Below are 11,837 nucleotides of genomic sequence, written 5' to 3'. Positions count from 1 at the left end.
GGGAGAGACAGAAGCGGAGGTTCAGTCGGGTTGAAGGAGGAAACGATTGAGAGGAAGGGCTTACGTGAGAACTCTGAAGCTATGCTCTGATTATCAGTGTGTCTGGCTAATGCAGACCAGTGCTCAACTAGAGCTTCGACGCAGATAGCAAGACTGCCAGGACAAATATTGATTGGTTCTTATGATGAACATCCTGCATGCCTGTTTTGTCTCTCTTATACCTTCCTTCAACCAGCAGCCAATCAACCCGAATCCTGGGAACCTTTGGAGTCGCTGACGTGGTGGATGCTTTCACTTTTGGGATTAGATTTGTTCTCCTGGGTAGTTTTGCTTCTCGTTTGAACGTTTTACAGTCACAGTGCAGATGTTTGTACAGGTTTTTGTCCTGTTTGTATCAGTTGTTTTGCCCCCTCTATCATAGTGCCATTTGGTTTTTAAATACAAAATATCATTATTTAATTTAAAAAAGGATAGATGAAAAAAAGGCAAGAGGAAGTTTGTTTGTCTGTGTGATAATTGCATCACTTTTGTTGTCCTGTCCCCTGGAGATATATCTGTGGTTTGGAAAGAAAGCCATAGGCGTAACACTTTATTTGGATAGTCCATCTGTAAATGCTCTACAGACTACAAGTAACATTTCAACTAACTATCTACTAACCCTAGCTCTAACCCTAAACTTAACCATTACCCGTATTCTAAACCTAACCTAAGCAAGCAGTTGCTTATCAACATATAAACTGAGTGTAAAAAAATAAGTAAAGAATAACTTCTTAATATGCAGGTAGCCTAGTGGTTAGAGCGTTGGACTACTAACCAAAAGGTTGCAAGATCAAATCCTGAGCTGACAAGGTAAAAATCAGTCGTTCTGCTCCTGAACAAGGCAGTTGACCCTCTGTTCCTAGGCAGTCATTGAACATAAGAATTTGTTCTTAACTGACTTGCCTAGTTAAATAAAGGTAAAAAAAGATATGAGTAGTGTAAGCAGTGCATGAAAGAAGCATTCAAATGACACCTAGTGGAGATTCACTGTTACTAACTGCAAAAATGACTGGATGATTGTCAGTTTTACACTTAATGTTTCATGAAAAAAACTTCTGTACTTTCCTTATTTTATTACACATGTACAATAAATACTGTATATACATTCAAATACTGAAGCTAAAAACATACATTTGTATGATGTAAAAAAAACTAACATTTACTGACTTGACAGAATTTGTATGTCAAATGTTTGGCATTGTTAGGTAAAATGCATAATTGCATATATAGTTGGTAAACTTAAATCTGACCAGCAAATTACAAAAAAATATGACTTAATTCCCATAGTCAACTAATATTCAGTGATTACACTTTTAAAAAATCTACAAGGTTTTATGTAAGCTTTAAATCCACATCCTTTTCAGAGCATGTATTCCCATGTGGAACAGGAGTATTGTAGCTCGCATGAGTTAGGCTGCATTTACAAAAGGTAGCCCAACGCTGATATTCTTTCCCCACTAAGATCAGTTCTTAAAAGAGCTCATGTGAAAAGATCTGATTTGATTGGTCAAAAGACCCATTAGTGGAAAAAATATCAGAATTGGGCTGCCTGTGTAAATGCAGCCTTAGTGTGGTCTGTCCCATTTCCTATGGGAGTTATTTTTTTCAGGCAGTGAGGGATTGGAAATGATGGCATGAAACATCACATCTTGATACTAACAAATACACTTCTCTGACTGACATGCATAACAAAATGACAAAGCTGAGAAAGAGCTTCCAAAAGCTCTGAAATCAGCTCAGTTCATAGACACTTCTCATTATTTCCCACATCTGGATAACAGCCACCGCAGAGGGTTAGGATATCCGGCAGGATTAACCAGGTGAGATACGAGTGAGGTATGACTAGCCTCCATTACTATATTACAGACACCATGACAATGGAGGTAGCTAGCCATATCCGAGCTAGGACTGATGGTGATGCGTTTCGGGTCACTGTGGGTCTGGGTAGAACACTTTGATATGAATAGCCGAATTATTCCGAGTGCGTGTCATGGGTTCCCCCGCCTCGTCCGGGTCCTCAGGCTCCAGATCGTCCACCAGCTCCACTGTAGACGTGTTGGCCGCCAGCTGTAGTGCGCCCTGGCTGCTGGCCTGGAGCTGCAGGGCGATGTTGATGGCCCTATTGATGGCCAGGCCCAGACCATGGACGCAGATCTCCCTGTGGCCTCCTCCCTCCAGCAGCTTCTGGCAGCGGGCCAGCTGGGCCCGGAAGTCTGTCTTCATGTTGACGTACACGTCATTGCGGCGCTTGGGCAGCTTCCTGGGGAGACGCTTGCGGAGGGTGTACTCCACAGGGTCCATCTCCACCGCTGTGCCACTGCCGTCGGCCGGGGGCATGATGATGCCTGGGGTTGTCTGGGGGACGGAGGCAGAGATAGGGCTGTGTGGTTCTGTCATCACGATTGAGTCAGTCAGAAACAGGGAAGTAGTGGAATGGAGCACTGCAGTAATAGGTGGCAAAAACAACAGGAAAGGAAATGTCAATGACAAGAACGGAAGATCAACACAATCATCTTTCAGGCAGCAAATATACTGCTTAGCCAATTTACTGAAGGTTCTGAAATACTCAAAATACCAGAGAGGTCGACTGGTAGCTAGCTAACGTTATCTAGATTGGAACGTAATGTAATTTAACCGTTACACTCTGTGCTAAAATGTGTCACTCCAAACAAAGGTAGTTAACGTTAAGACAAAATAAGAACGTGAAAGCAATCAGACTGTACCTTCAATCACGGTTTGCAACCAAATTATTCAAATTTTGACTCTATCGTGCTGGGGAACTCAGAACCTGAGAGGTTTGTGAACTTCTGGAAACACAGAGGTGCCCCGGAAGTAATCAATACGAAAACGTTCTCCTCCATCAGTTAATATTATGAAAATACATATCAAATACAGTGCTGCGCCACCCTCTGATTACTGGTTAAATAAAAACGTATATTTGCAGTCGTACCAAGCTACATTTGAAATATAATGGTTAAATTGAATATCCGCGATAATAGTATATGGGGCGTATTCATTACGGAAACAGTGTACTGTTTAGAAACAAAACGGAAACAGCACAAACGGAACGAACTGAATTTGACCAATATAAACTGTCGTTTACGTTTTCCGTTTGGAGTAAACGGGTTGCAACATAATCTGCATAACGATTACACCCCTGTTGTTACAACGCCCACCCCCTGTAAACAACCCAAGTGAAGTGCAGTGTTGACGTGTGTGGCTCGATTACGGATATACCACGACAACCGCTTGCGAGCACGCTAAAATGCATTAGATTCAGCCTAATTGCAAATCATTATATTATTATAAGTTATACATGCTGTGCAAGCGTGGGATGGTTGGTCTGAAAATAGCATAACATTAGCAAACAACGCGTAACACAAGTTAATGTTACGTCACGTGGTGTGAGTAGGGCGGCCATCTTTCTCTGAAAACACAAACAACAAGAGTAAGGAGCAGACTTCTCGACTGGACATCAACACGCAGCGACCGTAGGAGAGGGGGTAAACAAATCAAACATTGAACACGACTTCATGAGAGTATCAGTACCATTCTGTTGGAGGAGGATGTTTACAGAAAGAGAAAGGAAACCAATGCATATGAATTAAAACCGAAGATTGTACACAACAAAACGTATTTAAAAAGAAATAAACTACATTAATTCAAAGGTAAGCTATGGTTCTTTGAGCATTTTTGGGAATGGTTGACACGGTCATCTATAACGTTACATAGTTAGCAAATCACTTTAATCTGAGAGGGCCCATACAAACGCGAGTCAGGTGCCTAAATTCTCTCTAATGAAATGATTGGTGTTTCAGAAGATGGGGCTCTGAGCGAGCCGTAGAACGACGGCATTATTGGTTACCATTTCTGTTTTATTGGTTTGTTTTGCTCGGGTTGTGGAAGGCCATAGTAAGCAGTGGGGTAGAGTTGTAGGGGCGGCGGATTGACAAGGGAAGGGAGTGCGTTGATTCACACACGCGGACACTCCGCCCCCTTCGCCATATCTTGTGTCATTTGAACCTTGCATGGAAACCGAATGTCTTACACGGCCAGATACTGATTGTTAATGTTATGTCATTGAAATATTATTAGCTGGGTAAACAATTGTTCATTGATAAGCAACAATCTGAATACAATTATTTAACATTTTATCTCAAGCGATTGTCCCGTGCCTTTTCTGATAGAGGTGTTTGATGCTCGAGTCTTGTCCGCGTTGCTTACTAACGTTACATGGCCCAATGGTGGCTGCTACTAAATTCCAAACGAGCAAGATTCTTTAGTAAATCAATGAATTGCCACAATGGTTTAAGGAAAACCTATATTTATCAGTTATCTGGCATGAAAGACCGCAACAAGTACATAGTATGTATGACTTTATTTTGCTGAAAATAACACCTGAATCCTACTATACATTACTAGCTAGCTGTATTTCCTAAACCGACCCATGGTACACCGGTTGGCCATGGTGTTTACTGTCATTGTTGCTTGCTAATATTACAGATACACAAGACGAGGCGTGATTTAACGTGACCACGCCCCGAGTAGGGTACAGCCGTAGGGTACTTCCTTACTCCCATGTAATTAGCCTAACTTTTGGTGGCATCCTAAGCAAACTACTGACATTTTTTTTGTTGTCGTTTCAATAAAGGTTTTCAGCAGGCTCACAAGTCGTTATTAACATACTTGGCTGTCACAACAACAAATTATTTGGATGATATTTATTTTGCCAAACTAATTTGTTACCGGGCCTGCTGACACTGACTGTAAAGCTGTCCCATCATACTTACATCACTGTTTGTTTACCCCTAACTTTTTGCGGGTTAGCTGGCTGGCTAGTGAGAAGTTAATCTTGATCTAATTTGTTAGTATTAGATATGTTGCGTAACTACTTCCAGTCTTTGCCTGCCCTTGATTGGTCTAGGTATTTTTTTTAAAGTTGAGTGGACCACCGAGTGCTGAAGCACATAGTGCATAAAATCATCTGTCCTCTGTTGCAACACTCACTATCAAGTTCCAAACTGCCTCTGGAAGCAACGTCAGCACAAGAACGGTTCGTTGTGAGCTTCATGAAATAGGTTTCCATGGCCGAGCAGTCACACACAAGCAAGCCTAAGATCATCATGCGCAATGCCAAGTGTCAGCTGGAGGGGTGTAGCCGAGTGGTTAGAGTGTTGGGCCAATAACCAAAAGGTTGCTGGATCAAATCCCGAGCTGACAAGGTAAACATCTGGCGTTCTGCCCCTGAACAAGGAAGGTAACCCACGGTTCCCTGTTAGGCCGTCATTGTAAATAAGAATTTGTTCTTACCTGACTTGCCTAGTTAAATAAAGGATCAATTTAACAACAAAAAACAAAGCCTGTGGACCTTGGAGCAGTGGAAACATGTTCTCTGGAGTGATGAATCACGCTTCGCCATCTGGCAGTCCAAAGAACGAATCTGTCCAGGAGAACGTTACCTTGCAGAGTGCATCGTGCCAACTGTGAAGTTTTGGTAGAGGAGGAGTATGGTCTGGGGCTGTTTTTCATGGTTTTGCCCCATAAGTTTCAGTGAAGGGAAATTTTAACCCTACAGCGTACAATGACATTCTAGACGATTCTGTGCATTCCAACTTTGTGGCAACAGTTTGGTGTGAAGGCCCTTTCCTGTTTCAGCATGACAATTGCCCCCATGCACAAAGCGAGGTCCATACAGAAATGGTTTGTCAAGATTGGTGTGGAAAAACTTGACTGGCCTGCACAGAGCCCTGACCTGAACCCCATCAAACACCTTTGGGATGAATTGGAACGCTGACTACAAGCCAGGCCTAATTGCCCAACATCTGTGCCCCAGCTCACTAATGCTCTTGTGGCTGAATGGAAGCAAGTCCCTGCAGCAATGTTCCAACATCTAGTGGAAAGCCTTCCCAGAAGAGTGGAGGCTGTTATAGTAGCAAGGGTGGGGCCAGAATATACAGTGTTTGGAAAGTATTCAGACCCCTTCCCTTTTTTCACATTTTGTTTCGTTACAGCCTTAATCTAAAATTGATGAGGAAAATTGTTTATTTAATCAATCGACACACAATACCCCATAATGACAATGCAAAAACAGGTTTTTAGAAATTTATATTAAAAAAACATACCTTATTTACATAAGTATTCAGACCCTTTGCTATGAGACTTGAAATTGAGCTCAGGTGCATCCTGTTTCCATTGATCATCCTTGAGATATTTCTACAACTTGGGAGTCCACCTATGGTAAATTCAAGTGATTGGGGTTGAAAGAATTGTCCGTAGAGCTCCGAGACAGGATTGTGTCGGGGCACAGATGTGGGGAAGTGTACCAATTTATGTTTGCAACATTGAAAGTCCCCAAGGACACCGTAGCCTCCATCATTCTTAAATGGAAGAAGTTTGGAGCCACCAAGACTCTTCCTAGAGCTGGTCGCCCGGCCAAACTGAGAAATCCGGGGAGTAGGGTCTTGGTCAGGGAGGTGACCAAGAACCAGATGATCACTCTGACAGAGCTTCAGAGTTCCTCTGTGGAGATAGGAGAATCTTCCAGAAGGACAACCATCTCTGCAGCACTCCTCCAATCAGGCCTTTATGGTAGAGTGGCCGGAAGGAAGCCACTCCTCAGTAAAAGGCACATGACAGCCCACTTGGAGTTTGCCAAAAGGCACCTAAAGACTCTTAGACAATGAGAAACAAGCTTCTCTGGTCTGATGAAATGAAGATTGAACTCTATGGCCTGAATACCAAGCATCGCGTATGGAGGCAACCTGGCACCATTCCTACGGTGAAGCATGGTGGTGGCAGCATCATGATGTGCGGTGTTTTTCAGCATCAGGGACTGGGAGGCCATCTTTGAGAGAAAGATGAACAGCGAAAAGTACAGAGATCTGCTCAGGACCTCAGACTGGGACGAAGGTTCACCTTACAACACGACAACGACCCTAAGCACACAGTAAGAGAACGCAGGAGTGGCTTCGGGACAGATCTCAATGTCCTTGAGTGGCCCAGCCAGATCCTGGACTTCATCCCGTGTGTACTTTTTCCCCCCAATTTCATGATATCTAATTGGTAGTTAGTCTTGTCCCATCACTGCAACTCCCCTACGGACTCAGGAGAGGCGAAGGTCGAGAGCCATGCATCCTCTGAAACACAACCCTGCCAAGCTGCACTGCGTCTTGACACACTGCTTGCTTAACCCGGAGGCCAGCCGCATGAATGAGTCAGAGGAAACAATGTAGAACTGCATGCGCCTGGCCCGCCACAGGTGTCACTAGAGCGCGATGGGATAAGGACATCCTCCCCCAACCCGGACGATGCTGGACCAATTGTTCACCGCCTCATGGGTCTTCCGGTCGCGGATGGCTGCGACACACCCTGACAGAGCTTTAGAGAATTTGCAGAGAAGAATGTGATAAACTCCCCAAATACTGGTGTGCCAAGCTTGTAGCATCATACCCAAGAAGACTTGAGGCTGTAATCGCTGCCAAAAGTGCTTCAACAAAGTACTGAGTAAAGGGTCTGAATATTTATGTAAATGTGATATTTAAAAATGTATAAAAAACTGTTTTTGCTTTGTCATTATGGGGTATTGTGTGTAGATGAGGGGAGGGACATTTTTAATCCATTTTAGAATAAGGCTGTAATGTAACAAAATTCTGAATGTTAGGGAGTCTTAATACTTTCCGAATGAACTGTATGTGGTAGTAGAGAACACACACGTAATGTGTTGTGAAAGATGTTAAATGTAATGTAATATTTTAAATTGTATATAACTGCCTTACTCTTCCTAGGGTCCAGCAACATTATCTGTTGCATTGGAAGAAACTGATGAGAATCCTTGATAAATACAAACAATCAAAAATATTAAAATGAATATCTCAAAAGTACCCTTGTTGATTTAGTTAATTTTAACACATGGTTTGGCACAATATACTCTTCAAGTTCATTACATTTCCAGAGTGGGCTCTCTGCTAATTTTGAAGTTATGAGCAACACCAACACAGTGCGTGGGAACATGGATTCAAAGGGAACTCTGCTGATGATTTGCTTCATGTGCTATCCTGATTGGTTAATGACATATAATGGCAATATCTATGTATAAAATGGGTCATCTTCCCAAGTACTAGAGATCTTACTCTGGAAAGCTGACTTGTTTGAAGATGTACATTGTTCCAAACAAAAAATTAAAAGGTTACTTTTGAGATGTTCATATTTTTAATGTTGAATAAATTAATGTGAACATTTTTTAATTTCAGAATCTAGACATACTCTATATTTTAGAGCACACTGAAAATATTATAAAAAATATTCAACTTTATCTAGGATTTTTTTGTGTTTTGTTGTCTGCTTCATTCTGCTTATTGTTAATATGCTGTTTTGTGTAGGTAGGGGCCTTTTTCTGTGTCAACACCCTTTTTATAGATGAATTATGTATGGATGTAAGATTCACTGATATGAATCAGTTCCTGCTCAAGTGTTTTGTTTTATTCCGGAAAAAAAACCTCATCTGTTGTGACTGATGCTTCCTCTCCTTCAGTTCAGTAGCCTATCCTATATAACTTTTATGCATGTGACTCTCAGAATAACAGCTGTGCACGCGGTGAGGGAGATGGGCCTACCTATCGTTGGCACGAGCAAATCTATCTCTGTTCTAATAGGCTATTTGGACATCTGCATGGCACCTTCAGCATTCAGATGCTGAATGGCTTTCACAGTGTCAAATCATAGGTTTTATTAATTTGCTTGTCACTCAACTAATTGTCACCAAATGTGGTGTAGAAGTGTCTTTAAAAACATTTTTTACCAGAGTATTTTTAGCCTACCGGAGTGGACACAACTCGTATCCATCTGCTGATTGGGGTTTGATTGTTCAGGTTCACCATAAGAACGTTTCGGTAGTTTGCTTTAAACAGTCAGTGTATTTGGTCATTTTTACATGAACCGGGTCATTTCATAAAGGACAGTAATCTTTTTTTTTTTTGAGCCATAGAAACTTAGTAAAATTACAAACGGTTTTAACCATCTGCTTTTCAGACGGCGGTAAAATCCAAAGCTGCATTATATTAATTGGCTAAATGCCATGATAATTTCTAAAGATAAATATTGTCATAGTACTAGCTCACAACAATTTTATCTGTGAAAATGACCAGTTAATCAGTGGTTGATGGTGATTTCAGATAAAAAAAAAAAGTGGGAATTGCCCCCACCCCTAATCTGATAGTGGGGTGGTAGCTGCTCTGTCTGCACTATGGCAAAGGTACCTACATACATGGACACTAACAAATAGCCAGTCAGTTTAGAGAAGTTATCGCAGACAGATCCAGCTCCGAGAGGCTCTCGGTCTGAGCTCTCGTCAGCAGCAGACACTATTTTAACATGGAAAATGTTAGTGCATCGAGCCGAATTGCATTCATTTGTGCCTCCTAATCAAACCGACTCTTACTGAATAGTTTCAAACTAAAACATATCGGTCCTGTATCTTATCGGCGCCACTGTTTCTAAATGCATATCGAATCGTTCATGAAAGGAGACATGCACATCCCTGGAATGATTTAATTAGCTGCTAGTCCACCTATTCTTAGCTGTGCATCTCAAGAAGAGGAGAAGCCATAGAATTACAATCACCTGACAAGATTTCTATAGTGTGAGGGGCTTTTCAAACTCTATGGGAGCAGCAATGCAGGCTCATAGGTGTCTGTCTGTTGGGTGTCTGTTTTTACTGCAAAGCCTGGGGGTGGCATTCTGTTGCTTGGATATTGTTGTTGCCATGACGTTTGCAGGTGCCATCTCCAACCAGGTGCATTGTTTTTGCAAAAGGGTGTCATCACTATTGTATTAGTCACTGGGGGCGCACATTCTGTAAACATGGAAAGTTGTTGACTAAGTTAATTATTATTGATGGCAAAGCTCTTGCGATGTTGATTATTAATTTGCATCAAATGGACATGAATAAACCCAAACGTTCTCAGTGGAAGGCTACTGTAGCCATCTTAATCTACGGAAAAATACATGTGAAAAAATGTTAAATGCTTAAACAAGTTGACTCTATCAACACTCTTTCTAAGCAGTCCAAACTGCATTAAAAATGTGTCGTTCCAACACAAAAATTCAAGTACATAGATTTCCTGTCTGCCAAGCTGTGACTGGGTGTGTTTGTTTCTCTCTACTTGCTATCGCTCACTCTCTTTCTCTTTTCTTGTTGTTTACAGCAGTTTGAAGGGAGGTGGACAGGAATCAAAGGTGTCGTCACCTAGAGGGTCAGTCAAGCCACGTTTCAGTCGGAGAGGAAACGACAGGAGAGAAAAGTGGGAGAGAAGGAGGGAGAGAGTCGCGTCTGCTCCTAGCAGCTGTTCCAGCAGCCTGTTCTGTTTTCCCCTGCGTTTTGATTTAAATCGAGATTAATCTTCTTTTTTTTTCATGTCAAATGTGATATTACTGCTGTTGTCGTAATCATTATTGTTACTATCGAGTATTTTATTTAGTTTGTTTCGTCAACTCGTTTTTGGATTATTCCAGTTTCTTGTTTTTCTTTTTACGACTTTTTTCCCCCCAGTTGTGAGCAGAGGCTTCTTCCAAACTGTCCTCATATCCATACCAGTACTCTATCCCCTATACACACCTGAAACAGGCAGCTATTCTCTATCTCTGTGTGTGTTGGGGAGCTCTGTTACCACAGCTGTGTAAGCACCACTCAGCCTTCTCACTCAGCCTTCTAAGCCAGTCCTAGCCTGGTCCAGCGAAGTCCAGCCTGGTCCACTCTTCTGGACAGGGTAAGAGCTGTGTGTGTTTGTGCGCGAGCATGGCATTTGTTAGTTGGTGTGTGTCAGGGTTTCCGTCAGGAAAATGTGGCACTGGACATTTGACCTGCAGCATTTTTAATTTACCAGACATTTGAGAACTTTACAGGACCCATATGCATTGGGTGCGTAACCTGATTAGGCCGTCCACCCACGGTGCTCACAATGACAGATTAGGCTAATTCTACAGAACATGTAAGTTGAGGATGCAATGATGTAGGGCTGTCCCCGACTACAAGTAATCTTGGTCAACTGAAAGTCCTCTGTTCCAAAGTGTATTTTTCCATATAGACACACCCTATGTGTGTTTTCAATCAAATCCGCTATATGTGTTGAGCTTGTCTGACGCTTGAAGCTCCCTGTTTGATGAAATGACACACAAATGACTTAAGACGGAGATCAAGATAATAAGAAAAACAACGTAACCTGTCCCGTCCATCCTCTTCCCTCTCTTACTGGCTTTCCCAGATTCTGCCGTTACTCTCCTGAAGTTCCCGATAACAGGCTAAACGAGGAGTCTGTAAACTTTCTCACGTGGAATGCCAATTTATCTTCCCATATATACGGTTCTGCGTGCCAGTTATTATGGTTTTCATTTTAGCGGAACAGTTTCATTTCGTGTTATAGTAACATCTTTGTATCTCGATCATTGTCATGTAAAAATATCAATTTGAAATTTAGAAAGAGGGGAGATCTAGTATGCAACAACTAGCATGGGTTGCTTGTTTGTTTAGCAACAAAACCAACGCGTGCACAACTAGGGGGCAAAACAGACGGGATAAATACGTTTGCACAATGAGTACTTGTCTCTCAAATACATTGTTACAGTCGTTGGTTAGCTAGTGAATTTTAGCCATATTAGCATTGACATGAAATCAGTCAAAACACCTCGAAACAAGACATGGTATTGAGAACAAGATGAAAGGAGCTAAAACAAGCCACTTACGATTTCCCACATGGCGGTTTCTTGACATTCTTGCTAGCAATCTGGCCATCCAGAGTCACAAC

The 11,837-nt window shown here is 42.0% G+C and overlaps 2 protein-coding genes across 10 annotated transcripts in view; one reads left to right on the top strand and one right to left on the bottom strand.

The window, feature by feature from the left end:
• Positions 1–1,095: 1,095 nt before the first annotated feature.
• On the bottom strand, positions 1,096–3,085 carry pop7 (POP7 homolog, ribonuclease P/MRP subunit). Of its 2 annotated transcripts, none has more exons than XM_021577921.2 (2): positions 2,763–3,085; positions 1,096–2,480 (listed from the first exon to the last, which is right to left on the bottom strand). In XM_021577921.2, the coding sequence occupies exon 2, from the start codon at positions 2,434–2,436 to the stop codon at positions 1,969–1,971; it is 468 nt and encodes a 155-aa protein (XP_021433596.1). In that variant the 5' UTR covers positions 2,437–2,480; positions 2,763–3,085; the 3' UTR covers positions 1,096–1,968. The 2 variants fall into 2 exon arrangements, with proteins under 2 accessions (XP_021433596.1, XP_036813830.1); XM_036957935.1 differs by having other exon boundaries at positions 1,096–2,394; positions 2,763–2,918.
• A 157-nt stretch (positions 3,086–3,242) lies between these two features.
• LOC110500515 (GRB10-interacting GYF protein 1) overlaps positions 3,243–11,837 on the top strand; it is a 47,670-nt gene continuing 39,075 nt past the window's right edge. For 2 of the 8 annotated variants that reach the window (XM_036957931.1, XM_036957927.1), the window contains exons 1-2: positions 3,245–3,707; positions 10,242–10,802. The gene's annotated coding sequence lies outside the window, so the exon portion shown is untranslated. Of the gene's footprint in view, positions 3,708–10,241; positions 10,803–11,837 lie in introns of all 8 variants that reach the window. The other 6 variants (XR_005038611.1, XM_036957926.1, XM_036957932.1 and 3 more) reach the window with 5 other exon arrangements.

This window comes from Oncorhynchus mykiss, chromosome 21 (assembly GCF_013265735.2).
Source record: "Oncorhynchus mykiss isolate Arlee chromosome 21, USDA_OmykA_1.1, whole genome shotgun sequence".
In the NCBI taxonomy this organism is placed as follows: domain Eukaryota; kingdom Metazoa; phylum Chordata; class Actinopteri; order Salmoniformes; family Salmonidae; genus Oncorhynchus; species Oncorhynchus mykiss.
The sequence above is the reverse complement of the archived record's forward strand: the minus strand, read 5'-3'. Positions and strand labels throughout refer to the sequence as shown.